The sequence below is a fragment of the Coloeus monedula genome (assembly GCF_965178545.1).
Source record: "Coloeus monedula genome assembly, chromosome: 3".
Classification (NCBI taxonomy): Eukaryota; Metazoa; Chordata; class Aves; order Passeriformes; family Corvidae; genus Coloeus; species Coloeus monedula.
The window spans coordinates 28,847,863-28,874,700 of NC_138783.1; the positions used below are offsets into that span (position 1 = coordinate 28,847,863).

Sequence of the window (26,838 nt, forward strand, 5' to 3'; positions counted from 1 at the left end):
TGCAGCTTTGTGTCGCTTTGTAAAATTGTCAATACTCCTAATACTAAATGAATGAAGGTAAGAAAGATGAGGAAACAAAGTGGATTTTAAAATAAATGGATTTCAAATAAAACATTCAGGACTTCTGCAGTTTGTCACTACAACCAGACAAAGAAATAGTGTAGCCTCTAATGTGAAACTGGAGCTTGTCCAGAGCATGTATTTGCTGAAATTACTACCTTATCTCGGGGAAGAGTTACATTTTTTAGCATATGTGATGAAACAAGAAAAACACATCACTCATGACCCTAGCCCCTGCCTTTTTGAGAGACAAAATACTCTTTGTAAACACAATGTAGCCTTCCTCAGGACTCAGGGCTAGGAACCCACAAAGGAACAGAAGGCACTCAAGCCTGTCACAGGCAAATGTAGCATGTGCAGCAAACTGAATTCTTGAATACAGGAAAAAAAATAAATAAGGCTCTTTCCATACACTTAGTGTATCAATAGAAACAGGCTAAATCTCCTTAGCCTCATCTGTCTTTGCACCTGCTCTGCTTTCTTTATCAGTATGATAGAGTATTTTTTATACCAGGGGTTCCAGCTTGTAGAACAGCCCCAGCACTTCTGGGGGAAGGAGACGTCTTCCTCTTTCTGCTGAGAATGGAGGGGATGGAAACACAACAGATACTAGCAAAGCATGGCTCTGAGCCCAGCAGTAGCATGAATTGTTAGGACAGTGCTTCAGAGCAGGTTGTGGTTCTTCCCTGGATCTACCTGGTCTGGCTTTTCAGATGCTGCAAGACAAACAGGGCCTGTCAGCTGCCTGGGAAATGGCTACAACATGTGAAGGACCCAAAGGAAAATTCTGCGATTTGTTGGCAGCCAAGGTTGAGAAATCCTCCTTAGGGGCAAGGAGGCAGTACAGTAGGTGAGAGTGGAAGAGCCCCTCTGAGGGCATGAAAAGTTGCAGCACAAGATCTCTGCTTGCTGCAGTTCTCTCAGATGTCTCAGCTCTAGCCTGTCTTCATGCCCAGCTGTGCCCACATATGGCTGTTACTCAGTCCAAAAGAAGTGAACGTGCTGGGGCTACGACACTTACACTTTCTGCTTTGTCTCCTTCCCAGTAAGTTCCATACCCTTGTTTCATCAAGGGAATTTACAAGAGGCACTGTCAAACCAGTGCCCTGACATCTTGATGCACTGGAATAATTCAAGTCTCCAGAAAGAAAAAAAAGGCTACATTGTGCACATTTCAGCAAAAAACTTGGCACAAACTAGTTGCTGCGTCCTGAGAATGCCTGACCCAGATCTGACCTGCGACAGAAAGCACCACCTCTCAGAGCACTGAAAAAGACCAGGTCTCGGGACCACAATGTCCCTGTACCTCCCCAGCAGCCTCAGCCAAGTGCTACAGCTCACAAGGTGGAGGAGGCCAAATGTACGATGACTTCATAGGTAGCCATCATGATGGCCGCGTTTGGGATCTGGCGGATCAGGTGCGCCAGGAGCCCCCGGTATAAAGCCAAGGGTCCCTCCTCACGGACCACGAGCTGCAGAGTCTGTGTAAAGGAACGGTACCGTGACCCTTCCTCTCGCAACCGTGTCCGAATGACCTCTGGAGAGACAAGAAGGGAAGCTATATATTAGCAGATGCATCCTAGAGGCATGGCATCTCCCCTCAAGGGGAACAGAAGCAAGGAGAGTGGACCCACTCACCGTGTGGATAGGCAATGCATGTAGCACATGTTTTGGAGACAGCAGCAGCGCCCATTAGTCCAAAGAAATCATGGTTGTTTGGTGGAAGTGCGAGTGCTGGGGAATGGGAATGCTGGCTGTTCCTCAGCTCCTGTTTCAGTGCTTCATAGATGACAAAGTGTATGATGGTCTCTGACACTCCAGCATAGGAGGCAGTGACCCCACGGTAAAATCCACGCAGGCCTTCAGTGCGGTACACGTGCATGGCACACTGGAGAGCATTGCTGGCCATCTCCCCCTTCACCCTGTAAAGAAGGGAGAGGGTTAGGACAGCATGCTGCACCCCTGACCTACAGTGCTGTTGTCAACACAGCCATAAGGCTCTTGCCCAGCCTGTGGCTTGCCATGTTCTGATGAGAAATCACAGACTTCTCCCTGCCCACCACCACTCCCAAACCAATCCTGATATGACACGGAGTGGCTCTGCACTGCTGCCCTGCCTTACCTCGCTTCCAGCTGCATCCTGGTTTTCACTAACCAGATGGGGTTGGTGAGTGTGGCTGAGCTAATGCCTGGGGAACAGAAGAGGAAGACAGCCGTGAGTGCCAGCATCACGCTGACGGTTTGTGAAGAGGTGCTGATCTATCAGCTCTCTGAGCTCTGCTTGGCACGCTGCAGGCATTTGCAATTTGAGAATGACCTTGAGAAGAGATACTTAGGGCAGACTATTTGATTCTCCTCCTCCCCTGTTCCAGCCTTTGTCTAGTGGTGATTAGCTCCTCTGCCTCCAACAAAACCCTACTACAGGCCCGGGTGTTACAAAGAGGCAGGAAACAGCGGGCTAATTTTGCAAGAGTGGAGGATTTTGTTAGAGAACTGGGTTATATCAAGAAAAATGGTTCTGTGAGTGGTCTAAATTACACACTGCCTTCTCCCTCTCACAGCAGAATAGAGATCCTGATAGCAGCTGAAGGGGTAAAGACTAGACTTCAAGAGATGAGGCTAAGAGGAATGAAGAATGAGAAAACATTTTGGTTACCCAAGGAACTCACTTCTCCAGATGTGGAGGGAGAAAACTTCAGAGCAGCAATAGAGAAGGAGTGAAACACTTAGGCACTTCCAGACAGAAAGACCACTTGTCTTTGATTTGAGACAGAAAAGGCTCACCTGCACAGGCTGCTGCTAACATGTGTACTTTCTTGGACTCTGGTACCAGGACAGTATTAAGCCTCTCCTTAACACCAGAATAGGCAGCAAAATATATAGCCCTGCTTGGAAAAAAATACAGAAGAGGTTACAGCTCCCCTCTGAGGAGCAGAGACACTACTGTGGAGTCTTGCTCCAACTTTTCTTACTCCCAGCACAGGTTTGTCAGATACCACTTATACCTGGCCCACAGCAATCATCTTAACACTATGGCCAGAAGCTCCAGAAAATGTCTGCATGAAGGGGTTCTGTGGCACATGAGCGCAACGCCCAAACTGCTTTCAGAAAGTGGAGCAACAGGTATGACACAGGTCCCTTCAAAAGTGTACAACATGAGGCACCATCATGGAGCAGTACTCACCGGGAAGGAGCAACCCCAGCGAGGTTTGGACCCAGACCACGGAACAAGGACCGCACACCTTCCTTCTCAAGGATGGCCCTACAGAAGGACATGAACAGAGAAATCAGCAGAATAACTAAGCTGGGGGCTCTCCTGTTCCTCCTCCTTCTTTGTTCTTCAGTATTTCTTGTAGCACCCTCTCCTCACCTCTCACATTATCCTTTTTCTGCCCTGCTCTCATTTCCTCTCCAGCCACTTCTCCTCTCTCCTTCAGTCATAGAATCATAGCACGGCTTGGGTTGGAAGTAGCCTTAAAGATCATCTAGTTCCAACTACCCTGCTGTGGGCAGGGATACTTTTCACTAGTCATTGCATCCTGTTCTTGATTATGCCATCCCTCTGGGTCTGATCAAACCACTAGCCGAGAAATTTCTCTCAGTCTCCAAAGCTGCCTTGCAGAGCACAGATCACCAGTGAGAAGCAGATGTACCTGTGCTCTGATCAAACTTTCTATTGCACTTGTGGCTTCCAGAGCCTCAGCTCAATTCTCTTTCTCTCCCCCCTCACCCCCTCTACCTGACAACCAAACCATCACCTCCCTGGTGTTAACAGGCACACTGACCTGTCCTACTCACCTCAGCAACTGGAGCACTCCAGGAGATGGTGGGGTAGGATTCACCAGCCTCACACTCATCCCCGGCAGCTGTATCTCTGGGAGGCACAGAGACCGCAGTGCCAGCTGGGATGACTGTAGACGTGTCTTCACCACTTCCAGGGGGCAGGTCAGGATGGCTCCAGCTGTGCCACCACATCTAGGGCACAGCAGCACATTTAAGAATGACCTCTGTGCCATAATAGGGCAATAATTCTGACCCTGCTTGTCCACAACTTCTCCCCTCTGGGAGAGGAGGTTAGGTACCCCAGTCTGTGCCACACATGATCTCCTGCTCTGACACTGATTAATGTAACAGATCAGCTTGGGACATCATCTGGCAGCCTCACTCTGAAACCTTACTCAGGACTTGAGACAGAGAGTCCCAAGTCCATGGGGACTCAGCAGTCCCCCAGAGCAAACATTTCTGCTGCCCAACCTCACTGCAAAGCCTTCTGCTGAGGTCACCAGGCACCGTGGCTCACACCCCGCCACAGCCGCACAGAGCTCTCCCACCCCTCAGCTTGCCTGTGCGTCTTTAATCCATAACTAGGTCAGACCCACATTTGCAAGGCCCTGTAAGCAAGATCTGTATTTTCTGCCAACAGCCAGGCTCTCTCCAAGCCCGGCTTGCTTAATGTAAGAGGACCCTGACCTTCAGCAGGCAGAACCTATTTCTGGAACTCATGAACCATCTCCATCAATCGTCTCGTCACACCGCAGGAATGCTGAAAGGACACATATCCCCTTTTTTCCTTTTTACCACCCAGGGGCAAGTCAGAACTGATACATTTGGTTCTCAGCTTCTGCCCCTCTAAATCTTTTGACTGATAACTCTGCTCTTCTAGAGGATGCTCTGTACCTAAAAAACCATTTTGAGATCAATTTGCATGTAAGCCATGCAAGAGGCTTTGACAAATGGACGATTGTTCACATCTGCTACAGCCAAAGTTGCTTTGTTTCACAAGAGATGGAGGCTTAAAAAAAAAAGCTCACTCTGCTCCAAAGAAAGAAAAGCCAGCCAAAGAACTACAAGGTATCAGGGAGGAGTCAGGTGTATCATCAGATTTACATATGACAAGGCAGGACAGCAAATGGCAAGAGTTCTGAAGAATTATTTTGAGAAAGTCTGTACAGCTCAATGCACATATACAGTATTCCCACAGCCTTTGCTCCTAGGGCTTCATTATCATTGCCAACAGGAAGGGGGGTAAAAAAAAAAGAGAGAGAGGCTTGGATGCCTATTGGACTGACATCCAAGAGCTGAAGATACAGCAGCTAGGAGATTATGCAGCTAGTGATGCCAGCAACTAGCTATGCTATTCCATAACACTCATGTTGCTTTGTCAAGCCCTTGGCAGATGTACACAGTGGTGGTGACGACTTGCAGAGCAGTCCATCAGCAGCAATTTCCCTCAGGAGGCATATGATGAGTGGTGGGAGTCTGGTGATGTGACTCCAGAATTTAGCTCCTGCTCAGAAGACAACACACAGCAAAGCAGTGAACATCCAGGCTCAGGTCCTGTGGGTGAACAAGCTGATCAAGCACTGACACCAACACACAGCCTACACAGCAATCCAGAGTTGCAGAGTTGTAATGAGGCAGAGTCTCCTTTTACAAAGGCCACGTTGATTCTTCCCATATAAACCAGATTCACTTAGGGGCCCAACAGTCCTGTTGTTTACCACAGATTCTATTAATTTGTCTGATACAGGCTCCAGACCTACATGCCTGTTGTTTTTCTGACCAGAAGTGCAGTCTCCAGTTCAGGAGGAGATTTGAGTACAGTGGTGACAGATCAAGGTCTAAAAGGTCTGAATAGGGCAGTTTCAACTCCTTATCTAAAAGCTGAGCAAACAATACATCAGGAAAACATTTAGAGAAGCAATTGCTTGGTTTACTAAAAATTCTTCTCTCTAATAGTGCATAAGGAGGCAAAAGTTTATACAATGTTCTCTTAAGATCTTATTTCTTCAAGAAGTCCCCAGACTTCCAGTATATATAAAAGTTTCCTGAGATCAAGTTCCTGAAGCTACTGACACATACAGATAATACAGAAGTATTATAAAAGCAATAATAGCAATTAAAGAAATTGTTGCTCCTTATCATGGAGACCACTTAATCAGCAGAAAGAGAGTCTGAGGTGAAGGGGGACCTCCGAGCCACTACGGCTCAATGGCAAGACTAAAGAGGAAAAAAGAACCCCAATTAATTAAAGCTGAGGAAATGAGGCGTACCAGTTGTTCAAAACTAGAAGAAATCTCAACTGTGATGTATTACTGTGCATTACATGATGATACAGCTGCTTACACTGTGTGAAAGACATAGGTCTGCAAAATTCTTCTGTTTTAGGAGAAATGGAAAATTGTGTGTCATTACTCTAGAAGCAGGAACTAAAGCAATTCCTGCAAAATAGGATGAAGAGCAGCAGTTGAAAATGAGTACAGGATGTACTCCCAGAGCAAAGCCGTGGCAAAAACTGCTAATTGGAGAAGGCGGGTAATTTTATCTTAGAAAATGGTATTTGCCTCTAGATCTTGCTTTCACATTTTAAAGGGAAAACTGGAAAGTTTGAGGTGACAGAAAAAGAGGATTAGTTGAGAAATACAAAAGACACTGTTAACATTTTTTCAATGATCTAAAAAGTGTATAAGCACATGCACAGAGGTGACAAGGTTTACTGGTAATTCACGTTAGCTCTTACATAGGCTAGCCAAAAATTGAGATGGCTTGAAGATCTTCATGTAAGAATAGCAATGCTGGGTCAGACAAACCTGCAGTTAAACCAGGCTTCTGCCTAGGACACGAACAAATAAAGGTCACCTACAGAAAAGCAGGAGAAATACTCACCTCCAGAGCACTCTCCCATCTTCCCACAGTTTTCAGCTCAGGGATTTCCTCAGCTGGAAATGTTACCTTGCTTTTAATAGCCTTCAACACATTCTTTTTCATTCATCTTTTTAAAATGCTTCCTGTACACGTAAGAAGCCTTTACCCTCTACTATCCTGTGGCCAGGAGTCCCACAGTTTAACTGCACACTGTGGTAAGAACTATGTTCTTGCATTAGTTTTGAACAAACCTCTCACAAGTTTCTTTCGAAACTTATACTGCAAGATAAAGTGAACAACTGTTTTCTTCATGAATGAGACCCTGTTTTGTTTCATTACATAAACCAGTAATATTAAATACAGTGCAGCAATGAACTGAACTTCTAATTCATGTCTTATTCACGTTATTATTCCCAGGGTGTTAATTAGCTGTAATTCAGGAGTATCGCTTAATGGATGAGGACAGGACACAGACTAAGTTCCCACTGGTGACATTCTTGTCACTAGCCAAACTCTCAGTTTTTCAGGAACCATGGTGGGAAAAGGCGAAGAAAAGCTTAAGAAGAAAGCTAAGAAATAAAAATATATTAAGAAAGTCTAAGATGCAATTATTATATAGTTCAAAGGACACATTAATGAAAGAGAACAACATATACAAAATAAAATGGGAACAGAGAGGACAAGTACACATATGCAAAGACTGACATAGCACAAGAACTGCATTAGCTGCAGAAAACTGGAAATTTACTAATTAAAAGCAATTGAATTATGTGCCTTATTGTACATGCTGTATCAGAGGCTTCACTGTCACACGGACTCCAGCAGGTTGGTGGGATTTGGAAAGGGATTAGATGGCTGCCTAAGCAGAGGACTTCTGCAGTTACTCAGCAAAGTCCGGAGGACCACATTATCTTCTGCTTTAGGGCACCATAAACTTGGAGCTCATTGCTTTGCGACTTTAAAGAGAGGAAGGGGGAAACGCCACGTGGGAAATGACTTGCTCAAGGGCACGCTTCGAATGCAGAGAGGCACCGCTGGGATCCAAACACCTGACTCACCAGAAACAGCCGCACTATTTAAAGCCAGAAAAGCCACACAGGAATCTCAGCCACGCGCTGATGGAGAGAGCTGGCCGCCCTCCCGAACACATGGATGCTCCACCATTTGCCCCGCTGAGGAGGCCTCTCGTTCAGCACCCCGCTTCCCTCGTCCCCCGTGCCCGGCAAGCTCAGGCTGGCTGAAACCCCGTGCCCCCAGGGAGGCTCTCCGTCTTCCCTAGCCGCGGAGCCAGACATTCACCCCGCCGCTGCTCCGTAGCGCCGAGCCCGATCCGGACCCGCGCGGGCGAGGACGGCGGGGCACTGGCGGGGCAGGGCGGGGGCTGCTCTGCCCCGGCTCCCTGCTGGACCCGCGGCCCGAATCCCACCCCAGGGCGCCCTCCTGCCCCCGGCCGCCTCCCGGGGCCACTCACCCTCCGGCGAGCAGGTGGAGCAGCGTGCTGTGCTGCGACATGGCCCCGGCCCCGCCGCACTGGCCCCCGCCCGCCCGGAGGAGGAGGCGCCCGGCAGGGGCGGGCGGGGCGCTGCGAGGGGAGCGGGGGCTCCTGCGGGCGGGTGTGCGGTGCTAATGCACACAGCTCCCATGGCCCGGCCGCTCAGGCTCTTTCACTAGAAACGAACCAACACCTCCCCGCCCCCAAACCGACCCCCAAACTTAAACAAACTCGTCTTTGTTTTGCACGTAGGGGAGCCAAGGCAGAGGTGGCAAACTGATTTCTTTCACCACGGGAAAGCGATGGGTCCAAGAGCAGAGCCAAGTCGTTCCTGACTCTCGTCCTCTCTCACGGGATGCTTCCTCGGATGTTTGGGTTCATATGAAAACGGGCCAATGCTCTCCACAGAAAAACCCCAACCCTCTGAATAAATTAGACCCATGACTTTGAAGTTCGGAGGAGCAGTGTGAGAAAGGGAATATTCAGGGGCAAGAGATCCTCTGTTGCTTTTGCAAATGCGCAGTTTCAGAAGGCGTCAGAGTTCATTGAATATCATCTTCCTTAAAAAAAGCAGAATGTACATCAACATGATGCTGTTGCCAAAAAGGCACACATCAGATCAGTTTATGTGTTTAGGAGGATAGCCTGCAGGTCGGATGAAAGAAGCTGTCAGAACAGCTCTGTACTGCTGTGACATCACTCACAGCACTGAGTGACACAGGACTGTGTCCAGTTTGGGTACCATACTGCTACAATAGAGGAAAATGTGGGAGTGAACCCACAGAGGGGAATAACTACCTTGGCCATTCAAGCAGAAGGATTGAAAAAAATTGCAGTGTTTAGTCTAGAGGAGAAGGAATTAAGGGAGACAACTGAGTCCAATTAAGTACAAAGATACTTTGAAAAGGAAATGTGATGGAAAAGAACAGAACTATCAGCTCATCAATAGCACCTGTCACTACCTGGGCAATGAGGGGAAGACCAGTAAAAAGACTGGCTGTCTGGTGAAATTGGTAATTGATTAAAGATACCTAGAAGTTCCAAGCATTTTTCACTTGCCTTCACTGTGGTGGTGGCTAGGGGGATATCTTAAATAGCACCAATTCCAAGTGGGGCAAAAGTCATTCTAGATTTCTAAGCACTTAGGCAAAGTCAATGTTTTCAGACCAATTAGGGCTGATGAACTTCATCCTGTGAGGGTTGGAGAACTAGAGAATGGCCCACTGGCCATTATCTTTGAGATATCTTGACAATAGAGAGGTTCAGAAGACTGGAAAAGCCCAAATACATTGGCTATTATTTAAAAAAAAAAATCGGATGAATTACTGGCCAACCAGTGTAATTTTACTGCCTTCCCCTGTGAATACTGGAACAAATAAACATTACATAGACAACTCACATTTTCCATTTGCAAAAAAAAAAAAAAAAAAAAAACCAGAAATCAAGCCAAAGCAATCTTTCATGGCAGACTAACAGGCCTTGTGGGCAAGGAAGTAACAACAGATGTTAAATATTTTGACTTCAGTAGGATTTTTACTCTGTTTCATCTGACAGTTTAATAAGCACATTAGGAAACATGGGAAACTGGATCTACTGAAATCGCTGTTGGGAGAGTCTGATGATGATTGGAAAATTCTAAGATTAGTTTTTGATGCTATGCTGTCTGTCTGGAGAGAAGTATCAAGGACTCCTGCAGAGATCTGTTTTCAGTGTGCTAGTAGTGTTTTTCTCAGTAATTTATACAGTGGACTAGAAAATTATGCGTATTAAAATTTGCAGACAACATTAACCTGAGAGGAGTTGGACAGAGAAAATTCATATTCAAATGATCTTGATCAATGGCAGAAATAGCCTGAAAGTGTAGAACACCATTTAATAAAAGCATGTGTTAAGTTCTGCACTTGGAAAGAAATAATGAATTTCCCAAAGTTATGATGGGGAATAGTTAGACAGAGATCTCCATTTTCTTACTTGTCCCCATCAGGTCCACAGCCTCCAGCAGACTACTGGTATTCAGAACAGCTGAAGGATGCAGAGCCTGGACGAGCCTTTTCAGGAGCTGTATTGTTTGCTTCTCATCTCTCCAAGAGTTATTGGGGGCTTCTAATATTTTAGTTCTTGTTGCCAAATTATTTACACTTCACTTGCAGGGGTCCATTGACTCTCCTTCTTTTCCTGTTGACTTTAGATCAGACCCTTTTCTTTCTGCCTGCAAACAGGAAGAGTTGTGGCTTCAGCAGGATATTTATCCACCAACATCTATAGCTGTTGTTGTCTTGGATGCTCTTCCACCACTGCCACTTCTGGTCCTTCCAGTTGCATCACAGTCTTTTGGGACTCAGGGATAAAGGGCCAGCTTTTCCTTCCATCTCCTTTGCGCTGGGTCTAAGACCTCAAAAATCTTGCTCTGTGAGGTCTTTCTGTATCTGCAGGTGGAAGGGGCACCCATGCCTCACTCTTAAGCAATGGCAAACTATGACTTTGTTAAAGAAGATGCTTTCTGAAGGCCTCCTACAGGCTGTCTCCAGCCTGGTGCAAATGATACCACCACATTTTCAGCAGATCAAATGATTGCTCAATGTTGGAACTGGTTCAATGATGAATGCTGTTTGCAAGAATCTTGGTGAGCCTGCAGGCAGCTCAGGAACAGGGAAAATTAACTGTCTCTCCAGGAAAAGAGAAAGAGGGGAAGACAAGAGAGGATACATTTTACTGTAGTGTTTCTTGTCCCTGCAGGCATCAGCGATGACCCTGGGCACATTCCCTATGGGGCTGCTCTTGCTGCTCAGCCTTGGCAGGCTGTGGGGGCTCTTTGTACAGAGCAGTGTTTCCCTATCCCTGTCCTGAACCAGAAAGCCAAGCTGGTATAGGCTGATTACCCCAAAACCTTGTTGCAAATGTTTATAAATCAAAACTTCTTCATGTCTTCATCACTGCTCAGTCTGTGATGGCTTTTGGATTTCTGTCCATGCCTTATGTCAATGCCTACACTCCCCTTCTCCCTGTCTTTGTGGGGTCTATTGGTTTTACTTAGGAGCAGCATTGCCCATGTCTTCTTCTTGAAAGTAATTTGGGATTCTGCCCCACAGCCTTCTCCATCCCTCTCTCTTCAAGTGCTCCTGCTAACCCTTGATCACACTGAGCCTACGTAGGACAGGCATTTGGTAATAGCAGGTGAGTCTTGTTTTAGCCTTCCAGGATGCCAGAAGTGTGCTTTCACAATGAATCTTCCAGTAATCCCTGCTTGCTGGGCTTGGGTTTGTCCTGCAGGACAGAGTTGGTGTGCAAACGGGATTCCTTTTTGGTGGTGCTAAGCTGCACACAGGGCACACCTCATGCATGTCAACCACTAATTGGTGTGCAGTCCACGGCACCAAGGAAGACCCAATCCAAAGTAAAGCTCCCCAAACATGTTTGGTGTGGATGTTGTATTTCCAGCCCCCATTCTTATAACTTGAAAGAAACTCCTGTTGAGCAATACATACTACTTGCTAGCACAGAACTGGCTGTAGATGTCATATGCATTTCAAAGCTGTAAGGAGAGCAGGCAGGAAGATCTACTGTCAAAGAATTGTGTCTAAAACCGCACCAGATGTCACATTTTGGACAGATGAAGTGAACATGACAAATCTGGAGAGGACTCTGCAGAGAAGCATATTCCTTTGAAAAGGAGAAGATGGGATTTGATTCTGAAAACAATTTATTTCTAGCACTCTAATGTCACGGGAGGCAGAACACATCATGCAACCCCCTCTTTGTGCCTTTCCTATTCTTTCAGAGGCTATACACAAATGAGCTCTGATTTTCCAGGTGGTTTGTCCTTTGGAACCATGGATGTGGAAGGATCAAGGCTGAGAAGGAGTTGACATTTCTATGGCTTATCTGAAGCTATCACATTCTTTTCAGCTAAATGCGCGCACTTTCAACCTGTGGCTGCCAGCTGCAACATTTTAGTGATCCCAGAGCAGACAGTAAAATATCAGTCCATCAGCTGGACAAACGTGTGCTAATACAGTATATGCTCATCTACACATATATACGTGTATATACCACATACATCTCGTTGAATATATAGATGAATATATATATTTATGTATACTCACAAATACAACGAGATGTATGTGGTACATACCATATACGTATCTCGTAGATACACATACATACATATCTCATACCTACATGCCATACACATCTCGTGGAATATATATATATATATATGTATGTATATATTTATGTATATTCGCGAATACAAAGAGATGCGTATAGTACGCACCATATATATCTACACACTGTTTCACGGCCAGCAGAGGGGCACATCCCTCGGGAGCCGGCTCCGGAGCTGCGGGAGCAGTGCGAGGCGAGGCCGGCGGCCGTATAGCCCCCGGGCGGACGCGTCCCGGGGACGGATCCCGGCGGCGGCGCGGCGGCGCTGGCACTCTGCCCCTTTAAGGCGCTCCGGCGCCTGTCCCTTTAAGGCTGGCCCCGCCCCGCCCCGCCGCGCGAGCCGAGCGCGCCCCGGCGGCCCCAGGTACGGAGCGGGCGGGGGAGCCCCGCGGCCCCTGCGGGCCCGGCTGCGGGCGCGGGGCGGGCGGCGCCGGGCAGAGCGGGCCTGGGGACGGCCGGGCTGGGGCTCGGGGCGCGGGGCTCGGGGTCGGGGCCTTGCTGTCCCGGCGGGCGGGTGTCAGTCCTCTCCCGGGCCGGGCCCGCGGGGGAGGCGGCGCTGGCGGGTGGCAGCCGGGTCGGGGTCAGGCGGTCGCTCCGCCCGGCGCTCACCCGCTGCCTGTGCCGCCCCGGCGCCAGGTGCAGGCGCGGCGGGGTTCGGCGCCGACCCTCTCTCCCTCCCTGCCCGGCGCCATGGCCATGAGGGAGCTGGTGGAGCCGGAGTGCGGGGGCTCCAACCCCCTGATGAAGCTGGCGGGGCACTTCACCCAGGACAAAGCCCTGCGGCAGGAAGGACTGCAGGGCCCGCTGGCCTGGCCCCCCGGGGCGCCCGAAGCCGCAGCCGTGAGTGTTGCTCCCCTTGCTGGGCTGGGTCCTGCCGGGTGCTGGGTCGGTCAGCTCGGGCTGGGGGTGAGCAGGGAGGGGGACTGTCGGTGCAGTTGGTGTCGTGTTGTGGTTTTTTTTTGCGGAAAAAGGCCCAGGGGTCACCCGAAGCAGGGCTGTGGGGTGAGGGCATGTTTGTAGGCATGCAGCGGGTGTTGGTGGCTGTGGGGAGCTGTGTGCCTTGCTGTCACAGGCCCTAAGCCAGACAGTAGTGGGACGGGGCTGGACAGGATCCCTCAAAGTGTTCCTGCTCCTTTAGCAGGCAGCTAATGCAAGAAAATGTTGACAGCCTAAGCTCAAGGAAGAGGAAGATATAATCTAATTGGGTCATGCTCTGTGTGTGTGGAGAGGGGTATGGGATCAAAAATGTTGACGCAATTGCCCACTATTCCCTGCAGGTATCCAAACCACTGGGAGTAGCCACTGAAGATGAGGTAAGAACAGATTGGTTCATCGCCTTATAGCTTTTGATTAATCTTCTTAAAGCTTTTCTTGTCAACACAGTTTGTTATTTTACCCCTTACCTGATGCTAATATTTCCTTTAGACGTGCCCTTCTCTCACGCTCCATGGCTCTGCCTGTTCATCTTCTGTGCAGTGTTTGTAATCCATCTCTGTCTTTGGCAGCTGGTTGGAGAGTTTCTGCAAACGCAGAATGCCCCTTTGCTGTCCCGTGCACCCCAGACCTTTAAGATGGATGACCTGTTGGCTGAGATGCAAGAGATTGAACAGTCAAGCTTCCGACAGGCCCCTCAGCGAGGTGAGGGGAGCTGAAGTAGGTGGAGAGCTGGAAAAGATCTTGATGTTGTGGTTGAGCTCCTAGCAGGGTGGTTCCTATCTATTGAGCCCTTCTGAGATTGTATCTGGGGTATTGTTTCTGGATTTAGGCTTCCCAGTACACTGATCTACTGGAACAAGTTCATCGGAGATCAGTAAAATAGTCAGGGACAGGAATACATATTGTAAGAATTAAGGCTGAGGGAACTGGACATTTTAACCTGGGGAAGAGGAGTCTGAGGGGCAGGGGTGGAGTGTCTCGCTGCTGTCTTCAGCTGCCGTGGTCAGGATCTACACAGCAACAGTCAGGAGAAGGACAAGGCGTAATGGACACGTTTTGTGGAAAGGGGAACTGACTAGGTATGTGGAAACATTTCCTCCCATGGAGGAGGTAGTTCAGTACTGGAACAGGTGCCTAGGGAGGCTGGGGAATTGCCAGCCATGGACAAATTCAGAAGTTACCTGATGAATGCCCCGAGCAACTTCATCTCTAGCTTTCACGTTAATCTGCTGTGAGAACTCTAGCAACCTCCAGAGACTCCTTCCAAGTGAAATATTTCTGTGATTTTATTACAACAAAGAGGAGGATCAGTGGTGATTAGGGCTGGCCTGGAGCACATAAATGGTGCCTTTGAGTGCTCCAATCCTCACTTCTGTTTTTTTTTCTTCGTGTAGCTCCAGGTGTGGCAGCCTTGGCACTGTCTGAAAACTGGACCCAGGAATTCTTGGCTGCAGCAGATAATGCTGGTGATGTCTCTTCAGATTACAATGAGGCTGACTGGTCACAGGAGTTCATTGCTGAAGTGACAGGTGATGTGTCCTTTTCGGAATTACTGTCAAGATATGTCCAGTCACATGCCTGTGTACAGTGAAGAGCTACTGAATGTGAAATTGGAGTATTGCTTTGGGCCCAGCAGTCAGTGTTTCCTGTAGCAGCTTTACTGGGGTGGAGGGTGGGAAAGCTGCTTTGTGATGGTGTCATGGTTAAGTCAAATTATGAACAATGTGGCATGGAAGCTTTTATTTAGGTGTAAGGGTCTTCTGGTTTTAGCTTTGGTTACTTAGACTATTTAGGAGAAGCATGGTATTTAAACTGCTCTTATGAAAGTTATGATTCAACTGATGCAAGTCGGAGATGGCCTGGTGCTGCTTCTTGTTTACATGTTTTCTAATTCCCTCTTGTAAGGCTAAATTTGCCTTTGGTACAAAGGTAAATACTCTTTAGTGGGTTTTGGCCAAATATTTTGTGTCAGTTGCATGGAGGTAGAGGGATGTTACAGCCTGGAAATGTGCAAAGTGAGTGTTTCTGGCCCAAAGGTTAAGCTTTATTTGAAAAACCATCCTGCACTGTGTATAGAACTGGGTCTGGAATAGGGTCCTGTTGCCATCCATGCCCTAATCTGGAAATTATGGACAAGATTTAAGTAGATGCTGTTCTCTTCTCCAGGAGTGGCCAGTGTAGAAGGCTGGGTACTCCCACTCTTTGACCTTCACTCTTTATAGCTCTGGGGCTATCAATTAGAATCTACAAAGGTCTGTGAGAAAGTTCTCATGAAAACCTAATGCTTTGTAGGCTGTGCTTTTGACGGAGACTTGTAATGCATTGCTAATTTTCTTGACCTACATAGTGTCCCACAGGGAGCAGATGAATAAGTTGTGATATTAAAGTAGAAAACCATAAGTTTATTGTCAACACAGTGGCATTTGTATTAATTCACTGTCTGAACCTAAGGCTTGATTTTTAGATCAGAATAAACAAAGGTAGAAGAAGCAAGCATAAACAAAGGTGTGGTGGTCTGCCTGTCTTACTTCTCTCCCCATTCTTCCCATGCAGATCCATTGTCTGTGTCTCCTGCCAAGTGGGCAGAAGAGTACCTAGAGCAGTCAGAGGAGAAGCTGTGGCTTGGGGAATCAGAAGATCAGTCTTTGGCAGATAAATGGTGAGTCTGACTTCTCAAGACCAGCTGTTGCTGCTAGGCACTTGGGTGGGTGAAGTTTGGAGAGGTGATAGAAATCTGCTGTGGCCTGAATGCTTTTGAGTCATTTAACCTAGACTGGTGTTTTCAGGCCTTTGGTTTCAGAGAGAGGAGGAAACAATGCTTGCAAACTGAAGTTTTTAAGAGTGTAGCTTTTCTGTTCTCTCATTCCAGGAAGATACTTCGATCATGTAGGCTAACTTAATCTCATGCCTAATGCAAAGCTCCTTAAAGTAACTTCAGGAGTGAGTTCAGAAACTTTCTTTCTGCAACAGATGCTTTTTACTGGACTCTACTGATTGTAAACTTTCATAATGTAATTCTTCCTATCTGACAAACTACTTCCAGCCTTTCCTTGACATATTTCTAGGCTCAGCCTTCTACATACTATTTTAATGTGTTTTTTTGTGGTAGATTAAAGATGGATCATCTCTCTGTAGGTGTATGTTGAGTACAGTCAAGTTTTTTGATTAAAGAAACAAAACACACAAGAATAATTAGATCTTTCCTTAAAAAAAATTGTGTATTTGGGTTGGAGCCTCCTGTCTCTTGCCTTCTCTGATAGCTTTCTGCAAATATTGGACATTCCTGAGTTATTGCCATCAGTTCCAAAGACTTTCCCAAGGCTGAATGTAGTGGTAACACCTAGAACTGGTCCTATCCTGCTGTAAGCCAGACAAATTATATTGAGTTGTGTCTTTGCTGTAAGCCCTCAATGCTCTGCAGAGCTGATGCTTTTCCAAGACACTGTTTTCCTCTTCAGTGGGCATGACCTACTTTCTTTGTTCCTGGATATGTGACCTTGTTTCTGGTAGTGCTAAAACTTGCAGTGTCTGATGGCATGTGAGCTTGGCAAGGAATCCAGACTGCTCTGCAGAACTGTGCTGACTCTGTAATTGTTTAATTCTGCTGCTGTTTGGGTCAGTCACTTGCACAGTTAACTTAGTAGTAATTTTGAATTTTTGCAGATGGATAATGCTACTGAATCACTTAGGAGAAGTCCAGAATCTTTGAGGAGGGGTTGTGTCCCTCAGTACTCGTCTGGCCCATTGTGTAGACTGTTGTTAGTGAAAGAGTTTGCTGTTGCCTGGTATCAGACTATCTCTTTCCCTTTTTACTGCCTTGGAACACAGGTATGAGGAATACCAACCTGAGGATGATCTTAAGAAAACTGTTACTGATTTCCTCTCTAAAGTGGATGATCCGAAACTCAAGAACACTGAGGTGAGAAATCTGACTGGGGCTGAGATTAATTATTACTGTGAATTAGTAATTATGTAATTAGTAATAATTATATTACTGTGAATAAGGGGTGTGGGGAATTGGGAAGGGTGAAGACAGTAAAGGAATAAAGCCTCCTGTTGTCCCATGTTTCCATTTCTTCCCTGATTCCTGGGAGTTGAACCCTACAATACACTTTAGATATTATCCATCTCCACTCTTGTGAAGTCCAGTCCTTCCCACCTTTCCGGGCCTTTTGTGCTCGCTCTGCAGAGAGAAGCCCTCTTAGTGAAGGAGGGGGGCATGGGCAGAGGGCTTGTGGGCACAGCACCTGCCCAGCTCCACCCTTGTTTCATTTCTCTGCTGCAGTTCCTAAAGTTTGTCCGCCAGATCGGAGATGGGAGGGTATCGATCGAAGCTAATCAGGTGACCCACAGAGACCAAGATCAGGCAGAGCAATGGGCAGCTGAGTTTATACAGCAGCAGGTAGGAGCCCCAGGCCTGTATGCTCTGAAGGAAGAAAGCATTTTGCCACAGTGCACAGTCTGGGAGCAAAGGAAAATGGCAAGTCCAGCTCTCAGCAGTGCTGAGGGAGACAAGGGAGGGGCTGTTGGGCTCTTAGTAGAGTCTAGCCAGAAGCTGGGAATGTATTTGGACAGTTGGAATTTTCTCATCTCCCACAGCATCTGGGAGGAAGAGGAGATTGAGATGAATTCGTTTCCACTTCATAGGCCATCAGTTCTTACTGATGGGGAGGAAGGGTTGTCACACACCCTCCTGCTGTTTTGGGATGTGCCCTGAGGTTGCCAAATTCTAAAAAGAAAGGTGTGTTTCTGTTTCCAAACTCCCAGGGGGCATCCGATGCCTGGGTGGATCAATTTGCGCGATCTGGGAACATGTCAACTCTTGATACGGAATTTGAGCAGGCAAAGGCTGCTGTGGAGGTAAAGCTGGCTGAGAAGGAGGGCTGGGGTGCCAATTGAGAGCCCGTGGTAGGGTTATCTCTCTCCTTTGCATGCTCTGAGGAGGGCTGGAAACATTCAAGAGGGAGTTCTCTGGCATGTCTATAGACCTGAGTTTATGGCTGAGGTATTCCAGTCACACTTTGTTCTCCCTTCAGTCAGATGTGGAGTTCTGGGACAAACTCCAGGCAGAATGTGAGGAGATGGCCAAGAGAGATGCAGAGGCTCACCCTTGGCTCTCTGAATATGAAGACCTCAACTCCTCATCATATGACAAGGTAGGGGAGAACAGGGTCTCTCAGCCCTAGCACTGTGATGGGCTGCCTTGGGGAGACTGGCAGTGTGTTTGCCTCGCTGTGAGTTCCACGGACCCTAAATGCTGCTGGGGTTCCTTCTCACACTGATGTTTTGCTGTCACTTGCACTCTCGTCCCAGATCAGCTAGGGGTTAAATACTGTTTTCACTTGGGCTTGTCTGCAAATGCTGTCTGGTTCTTGTCCAGCACCAAATACCAGTGAATACAGGGGTTCCTCACAATGAGTTGAAGTGTTGTGTCCCCTGGCCCCATCCCTGCCCCCCTCCCCCATGCCCCTCCAAGCTAATAAGATCCACACTAAATGTTTTGTCTCTCTAGCAACTTATTCCAGGTCTGGTTTGGGGGATTTCTCCAGCACAGAGCAAGCAGGAAGAACCACCACTGTTCTCTGATCTGCTGCCTTATAGCAATGAGGACTAGGTGCTGGCTAGTCTGCAGCTGGAGTGTTCCTGATGCAGCAAGACTAGACTGCTGTGCTGTAGAGAGTGCACTTCTCCCTAAGCCTGTCTCCTAGCTTTAGCCCCTGTGTGTCTGCCCTGCTAGGGTTACCAGTTTGAGGAAGATAATCCCATGAGGGATCACCCGGATGCATTTGAAGAGGGGCGGAAGCGCTTGGAGGAAGGGGACCTCCCCAATGCTGTCCTGCTCTTTGAGGCTGCAGTGCAACAGAAGCCAGATCATATGGAGGTGAGTGGCAGCAGAGATAACGGGCTGAGCTGTCAGGGTGGGTGTAGAAATCTCACTTCAGTGTTAGGACCTGTGCAGGGTATATGAAAATGCCTCATTTTTTTGCGGCTCTGAGTTTCTAGCTGATGTGTGTGAATCCTCAGGGAGCCTCTGAGCAAGGTTTCTGACTTAAGATCTGTTACAGGAAGCACAAAGTCACATGGCCCAGAGCCGTGTAAAATCTTTGGAGCACACGAGACTGTGCATGGAGCCAAGACAAGGAGTTCTCATCTCTCAAGTGGCTTCTGTGAAAGTCTTTATTGGCATTGTAAGCTTATGGCAGGTCACTGCTTTCCGTATCTATTAAATTCTAATTCTGAGAAGCTCATTAGACTGCGGTTCTGACTAAGTCTTTCATCTAGGTGTTAGATGAAGATGTGACCCAAAAGGGTTGAGAGAGGTGGCTTGGGTGTTTTCACAGCCTTAATTGACGTTGTGAGCCAAAGAAGGATTTTTACACTGAAGACAGAGTTCCAGCTCCTTGCTAAGTGAATACTTTTTTCCATAAATCACTTCATTTTCTGCAGGATGAATTGGGAAATGGAATAGTCCATGTGCCTTTTTCCAGGGGTAGAGGACGTGGATATTCTCAGCAAGAACATAAATACATGCATGTTGTCTGTTTCTGGAGTGCCTGCCTCAGGGATACAGGGCTGCTGAATTTTCAGTGTGTCTTGTTCAAGCCCTGCTAATTATATATGACTGGACATACATAATTTGATTACCCTTAGACTTAAATGAGAGTGGCATTTTGGAACGAGGTTCTTGGCTTCTGGGAATAGGCATCTAACTTTCTAGGGTACTGGTAATAGGTGAAAAGTAAGCAGAAGGTTTGAAGATCTGCTTTAGCTTTAAAGTGGTCAAAAGGTGGGGTTAGTCTCTTAGCACTGTCGCTTTCTTCTCATAGGCAGTGTGGGCTGCAGGCTGAGCATGATGGAGAGGTAGTTGAAACCTTAGGGGAAGAATCTTGGGCCAGTTCTGGCTAGCTGTATTGGAAACATTCTGAATTCTTCTACTGTGACTACAAAAAGTACAGGAGAAGTCAAGACTTCACAAATGGTACAGTGATCAAATAGACGTGAACAATTGCTCTGAAGGAAATGTCATGTTTGCTTTGGTCCAAGTCACAACTTTACCTTGAATCTCATCAGGTCTGCTGCTGGCAGAACACTGCAGTTACCACTGCTCAGCTCTGCTTGAATTGTAGCTAGCTATGTATGGTGAGGCATGAGAGATTCAAGAGAGTAGATTGCCTTCTGCTTGTGGTGGCTTGTGCAGGGTTTCTGTGTCTTTGCTAGTGAAACAATTTCCTTTCTTGAGGCAGTGTATACCTCATTTTCTGACTTATATTCACAAAGCAGGTCCATCGTACTGACAGTCCCACCACCTATCTAGCCTATTTTGGACCCAGGGGTGTGGTTAACAACATAAAGTGAACAGATACTTTGGATTTAGTGCCTAGTTAAATATTCCTTTTATCAGCTTCTTGGAGGTGGAAGTCATTTTCATGTACTGGTGTCATGATGATTGGAAATTCAGTAAAGTAACAGTGCTTCTACTTTCAGGTCTGACAGTCAACTCTGCAAGGTTACTACTTGCTAGTGGACCACTGCACAAGTACATACAGCTGCCTGCCTCGGGGGTCTCATTATTAGCACTGCTGCTATGCCATTTTGTTCTTGGGAAATAGGAGATCTGCATTTTCCTCCTTCCTCTGCAGTTTGACCACAGTTAGAAGTTAAAAAGTGGAGAGTCTGTGATTTAAAAATGTAAAACTACCAGCAGTTGCTTTATGATAGATTTCCAGGTAGACATTCACTTTTGTTCACTATACCAATGCCAATTTTATTGTCTTTGAGGACCTATGTGCCATGACATCTGTGTATCTTTTGAGAGGAACTTACACCTGTGGCTAATGTGTATACTTTGGTCTATTTGATCTCACTCTAAAACTGTGTGGGATAATATACTGGATTTAATCGCTGTGTTTGTGACTTATTGGCTGATTTTTTCCTCTGTAAGTCTGACTTTGTACATCTATGTCTTCCCCAGGCCTGGCAATATCTGGGAACCACCCAAGCAGAGAACGAACAGGAGCTTTTGGCGATCAGTGCCCTCAGACGGTGAGTGTTGCTGCAGAGCTGCTGAGTGTGGCTCCTTGTGGAGTGCATGGTGCCACAAGGACCATACGGCTGTCACAGGGTGCTCTGTCTCGATTGTGTCACCTCCTCTCTCTGCGTGTCTCCTACACTGATTTAATACCGCAGTCACTTCTCATTCTTCGCCCTGCAGGTGCCTGGAGCTGCAGCCTGGGAACCTCACAGCACTTATGGCTTTAGCAGTCAGCTTCACCAACGAGTCCCTGCAGAAGCAGGCGTGTGAGACCCTGCGGGACTGGCTGCGCCATAAACCGGACTATGCCCACCTGCTGGACAAGGAACCAGAGGAGAGCGTCTCGGGGACAAACCTGGGGCCTTCCAAGCATGTCCTAAGTTCCCTGCTGTCTGAGTGAGTTATGGTTACAAATTTCAGCCTTTGTCTGAAAGGCTTCTTGGAGGCTCAGACTGGTCCAGGCAGGAGCAGAGTGAGCAACCCAAGGCCAGCTCTCTCCACAGTACACCAATATCCTGTTCTGTGCTTTTCCAGCTCACTGTTCATGGAGGTGAAGGAGCTGTTCTTAGCAGCTGTGCGCAGCAACCCCTCAGCTGTGGATCCTGATGTCCAGTGTGGCCTGGGTGTTCTTTTCAACCTCAGTGGCGAGTATGAGAAGGCTGTGGATTGCTTCAGTGCTGCTCTCAGTGTGCGCCCCAATGTAAGAAAGGGGCAGACTTGGGGGGTGCTGGAGGTACTTGGAGATTTATGGGTGAAGGTTTGGGTGGAGGTGCTGCGTGTACGAGAGGTGCATATTTGGAGTGGAAGAATAACACAAACACGTGGAAGGAAGCGTTGACTTGGAGCTTAAAGAGATCTAATTCATCTCAGCCCTTTCTCTGTGCCCCTTCCTCCAGGACCACCTTCTGTGGAACAAGCTCGGTGCCACCCTGGCCAACGGCAATCGGAGTGAAGAAGCTGTGGCCGCGTACCGTCGGGCACTGGAGCTCCAGCCGGGATATATCCGCTCTCGCTACAACCTGGGCATCAGCTGCATCAACTTAGGTGCCCACCGGTGAGCACAGGATGGCAGCTCTGCTGTGGCCCACGAGTTTGTGTGCTTGTGGGAGACAGATGGCCGTAGGTTACGAAGGTGGGGCCACACTGCCTGCAGCCTTCTCTTGGCGCAGGAGAGCAGAGTGAGTGTGTGGACTCTGCCCAGAGATCCAAGTGTCATGCAGTTACAGGTGGAGTAGAGGCCATCTGGACTCGGGATTCTTTTAGAGGGAAAAGGGGGACCTCTGGTTCTGGAGCAGGGTAGGATCTGGTGAAGAGGAGGAAACTGTTCTGGAGGAGAAATAGTTTAGAAGCAAAGGGGGAAGAGAGTATGAGATGTACCATCTTCTCCACTAAGCATGTGTGTGTTCTGTTGACAGCGAGGCTGTGGAGCACTTCTTAGAGGCTTTGCACATGCAGCAGAAGAGCCGAGGTCCGCGGGGGCAACAAGGAGCTATGTCTGACAACATCTGGAGCACCCTGCGCATGGCCCTCTCCATGCTGGGCCAGAGTGACCTGTATGGGGCAGCTGATGCCCGTGACCTGCCCACACTGCTTCAGGCATTTGGCCTCCAGCAGTGACTCTGGGATAGGCTCCCCTGCGAGTGCAGCAGTTGCCTAGCCCAGCAGTGAGTGACCTTTCTTAGGGAGAAAATGTTCACAAGGGTTCACACACATCTTTGCCCTGGTAGGGCAGATCATTGACAACTGTTTTTTTTTTTTTCAAGTACCCCCCCTGGTGAAGTGCCCAACTTCCCCCACCTGTCTGTTGTGGCCTGAGCATTTCTGAGCGGTTCACATTATCACCTCCATGACCTCCATGACGACTGACACTGCTGGTTCACAGATGATCAAAGTGAGGAAGGCAGCAGCATCCCGCCCTCTTGCCAGGCTGCATTTGCAGTAGTGCCCAGCTTGGCTGTGAGACCTTGGCTGTGAGAGCCATTCTGCAGAGACTGCCTGCAAGGGTGTGTCTTGAGTTCAGGCTGCTTTGGAGGGTGGGATTGCTGTTTCACCCAAAAGGGTGAAAAATTCTGGGGTTTGAGCATGCTTCCCCATGTATGTGCTTGCATGTGTGTATATGTGGGTTGCTAGGGAAAACTGGGGCAGTAGTCCCCTTTTCTGGCCACTGGTAACTTCATGGTACAGCCAGATGCTACTTTCTCAGTGTCTCTTCATGAACCTTTTAAGACAAGAGTATTGTACTGATGCTGGGGACATGGGGGAGGCCCTTACCCTGTCAGGGTAAGGGGAGATCCCAGAGTTCTGGCTTGAGAGAAAGTGATGGGAATAAAAGTCTAAAATGTAACCTCTCCCAAAATACGGTGGGGGAAGGGGTCAAGTCTTAATTTTCTCTTGCTCATCTGTCATTGTTTTCCTTTGTGCAAAAGCCCCCATCTTGTGTGTAACTGAATCTTGTTAATTATAAATATCTGTATATGATTCTATTGGGGAAAATTGTTTTTTAATTGTAAAGTATTTTGTATAATAAAGGTACAAGCCCACTGCTTTTCAAAAGATAGATTAGAGTCTCTCTCTGTTTCTGTCTCCCGTTTTGACCCGGGTTTTGCTTTATTGGCAGCTCGCATGCCAGGTGAAGCTTAAAGGGCCTCATTTTGCTGTAGCCCTAGGCTTCAGTTCAGTGAGCCAGCAGAAGAGCTTCCCTGTGCCAAAAGCTCTCTTTTTCTTTGCTTAGGTTTAGAGGTCAGTGATGCACTTTTTTTCATCTTCTGAGGGAAGTTGTGTTACATTTTATCACCTCTGTAAGGAATCTGACTGCTGCAGTAGCCAAGGCTGGGGGCTTAAGCCGGAAGTGCTGCCCCTTCCTCTTCCATCAGCACCTGTTTCTTCATACCTCCACCTACAGGCTTGTTTTGTGGCTGGAGCAGAAAGTGTGTGCAGAGAGTAGTATTTGCTGCATGTTTTCTGAGCTTTATTTTCCCCTGTATCTCCCATCCAGCCCTGGGGCACTGAGGCCTACATGCACTGTTCTGACATTGCTGTAGTGCATGCAAAACAACTTGCTGCTTTTGCTGTCTGAAAGGAAGGGAAACTGCTTCTGTGTCCTGCTCACCCACACTGCTGGTCAGAGATGTGTTTTGGTTTTTACTGATCGCAGTCCCGTGCCAGATTCTTTCTTGGTGAAAGAAAACATTAATGCCTATGCAGTGCCTCACCTGCTGTCTTGGTGTTCTGCCTTCCCCAGTTCTCTGCTGTTGCTCTCACCATTGTTTTCCTTTGCTTCTTTGGTGCAGCACATTCCTCTCTGTTCATGTTCCCATTACCATTGCTTGGCCTTCCCCTTTTCTCATCCTGATTTCATTAGTGCTTCTCCTCTCCTAGGTTTCCTAGTTGCCTCAATTTCCCTTGCAGTGTCGCTTAACCTCTTGACTTTGTGTTGGTGTCCTTCCCTATCCCACATTTCCCCCTGTCCCTGCAGGTGGGTTGGCTGTTACCATTTGTTCACTTTCCCTGGAAATTGTTCTCACTTTTTCCCCTGTCCCTGTTAAATCATCTCACAGCTACGTTTTGCTGAGGCTGTCTCCCAGGGGAGCTGAGTGAAGACTGAGCTGCCTCTGTCCAGGTCCTGTCTGACTGTCCTGTTAAGAGCTGCCTTTGGAAGTGGAGTGTTGATGCAATGAACACCAGCTGGCTGACTGGATCTGCATTCTGGTTCCAGTGCACAGTTTTTGTCTGTTCTGCAACCCTGCCTCTGGTGTCCAAACCCAGCTTGTGCTGGTGCTCTGTCCATATCATGATCCTAGTTTGCATTTCCAGCCACATCTGTGTTTTCTGTTACCAAGTCCAGTTGTACAGCAGGGGGGGTAGCAGGTACCAAACATTTTAGATTCACATAAAGACAGTGATGGATATTTGCATGTCCCTGTTCCACCCCCTGCTCACAACAGGCCTAACCCTAGTGGTAGATCGGGGAGCTAAGGGCCTTATAAATGATTGTGCTCTCCAATTTTTTCACTTTTCCCAATGCACAGAACAGTTGCAGGGCCTATCAGCTCTAAAAATTTGTAAGAGATCGCAGCATGACCTTTACCAAATTCTTGGGCATTACAGGACACAAATTAACCTTTCATAGGGCCATAAGTGAGTGGTCAGAGGGTCATTCAGAACATGTTTTTCCACCCATGCATCTTGATATGTTTCTGCTGTATTTCTTCCTTCAGTGTTTTATTTATTTGCTGCTTAAGACCCCAAGAAGTCATAGAATCTCTTGGTGATGGCTTTAGCAACCAGCCAGGAAATGAAAATGTGCTTTCAGGTCCCTATACCTCTAGCCACAGCGCTCCTCATTAGCTTCCATCCTTGTCAAGGAAGTGGTTGTGCTGTCCTTGTTTATTCTGCTTCATCACTGCAGTTTCCTCTCTTGAGCTGCTGAGCCTCATTATGATTCTGAGTTTTCTGTGAGTTCAGGTTTTGGGTCCCAGGCTCCTAGCTATTGTGCCTGTGTGTGCTGAAGTCTTTGTGGTCTGGAAAGTGTGTGTTCAGACCAGTCTGTCTCTAGAGGAATGCTCTAGGGGTGGTGACCTGAAGTGAGGCTTCACGGAAAGAGCATCAGGCAAGCAAGAAATTCTCATACTCTCTAGGAATCTGTTGTTTGAAATACTGTCTGACTCAGAAGTTGCATCAGTATGTTTGTTTAAGAGCCTTTGGTGAATTTTTTCCCAGCCTGCGACTTGCTGATTTTTAAGCTACATGGTGCCTTTGGTCTTTACCATGTCGTCTGGATGCACACGAGAACTGTGTTTAAATACCTAAAGTATTTTATTTTGTTTTTTAAGCCTGCTGTCTCTTCCTTTGTGGTCTCCTACTTCAGGTCCTGTGAGACATAGCAAATAAAATGGTCCTACTACAGTCCACGTGTCCCCAGGGGGGAACCCTTTTCCCTACCTCTGTACCCCACACTTCTGTATCTTTTCTATTTTTACTGCGTTCTTGCCAGCACTTCCTTCATACCCTAGCCTGCCTCAGAGCCGGGACCACACACACTCTGCCACTTTCTCTCCTCTGAGTCGGCCCCTGATGCTCAGAGATCTTTTGGCAGGCAGGGAAGGACAGAAAGCAGCACAGCAGCTCTCCCACCTGCAGCAGCAAAGCGGCACCAGAGACAGGCTCGCCAGCCAGGCCTCTTTGTCAGAGCAGGCTCTGGCAGCTTCTCCAGGTGGTGGTCCCTTGTTCATGTAGGAAAATGTTCCTTAGCACCCATAAGAGAGAAGAGAAACTTCTCTGTCACTGCCGTGCTGAGTATGGCAAAGCATTGTCTGGTATTTCCTGATGTTTTTTAGATGCGTAGTTTGACGTAAAATTTTAAAACTCTGTACCTGTCCGCGACTTTAGGAAGAGTTGTAGGCACAGAGATCCCCTGAAAAATCTGGTGCCGGGTGGGTTGGGGTTTTTTGGTAGTGTTGCCGTTGCTCCGTTGCATTTCTGAAGCAGAAGTGACACCTAGCGTTGAGTG

At 47.6% G+C, this 26,838-nt stretch overlaps 2 protein-coding genes across 5 annotated transcripts; one reads left to right on the forward strand and one right to left on the reverse strand.

Annotated features, from left to right (window-relative positions):
* Positions 1–67: 67 nt before the first annotated feature.
* Positions 68–8,262, reverse strand: LOC309571565 (solute carrier family 25 member 33-like). Of its 2 annotated transcripts, none has more exons than XM_082279190.1 (7): positions 8,177–8,262; positions 3,859–4,035; positions 3,245–3,322; positions 2,845–2,945; positions 2,183–2,249; positions 1,699–1,982; positions 68–1,597 (listed from the first exon to the last, which is right to left on the reverse strand). In XM_082279190.1, the coding sequence occupies exons 1-7, from the start codon at positions 8,215–8,217 to the stop codon at positions 1,398–1,400; spliced, it is 948 nt and encodes a 315-aa protein (XP_082135316.1). In that variant the 5' UTR covers positions 8,218–8,262; the 3' UTR covers positions 68–1,397. The 2 variants fall into 2 exon arrangements, with proteins under 2 accessions (XP_082135316.1, XP_082135317.1); XM_082279191.1 differs by lacking the exon at positions 8,177–8,262 and adding an exon at positions 7,764–7,893.
* Positions 8,263–12,701: 4,439 nt separating this feature from the next.
* PEX5 (peroxisomal biogenesis factor 5) lies at positions 12,702–23,888 on the forward strand. 3 transcript variants are annotated; one of them, XM_082279052.1, is made up of 16 exons: positions 12,702–12,725; positions 12,998–13,201; positions 13,639–13,674; positions 13,867–13,999; positions 14,692–14,826; positions 15,851–15,956; positions 17,126–17,216; positions 17,583–17,699; positions 18,065–18,157; positions 18,334–18,453; positions 19,035–19,178; positions 21,270–21,340; positions 21,510–21,725; positions 21,864–22,029; positions 22,226–22,383; positions 22,745–23,888. In XM_082279052.1, exons 2-16 carry the CDS (start codon positions 13,052–13,054, stop codon positions 22,944–22,946), a joined length of 1,938 nt encoding a protein of 645 aa, XP_082135178.1. In that variant the 5' UTR covers positions 12,702–12,725; positions 12,998–13,051; the 3' UTR covers positions 22,947–23,888. The 3 variants fall into 3 exon arrangements, with proteins under 3 accessions (XP_082135178.1, XP_082135179.1, XP_082135180.1); XM_082279053.1 differs by lacking the exon at positions 12,702–12,725 and having other exon boundaries at positions 12,917–13,201; positions 22,745–22,993; positions 23,093–23,888; XM_082279054.1 differs by lacking the exons at positions 12,702–12,725; positions 17,583–17,699 and having other exon boundaries at positions 12,917–13,201.
* Positions 23,889–26,838: the final 2,950 nt, after the last annotated feature.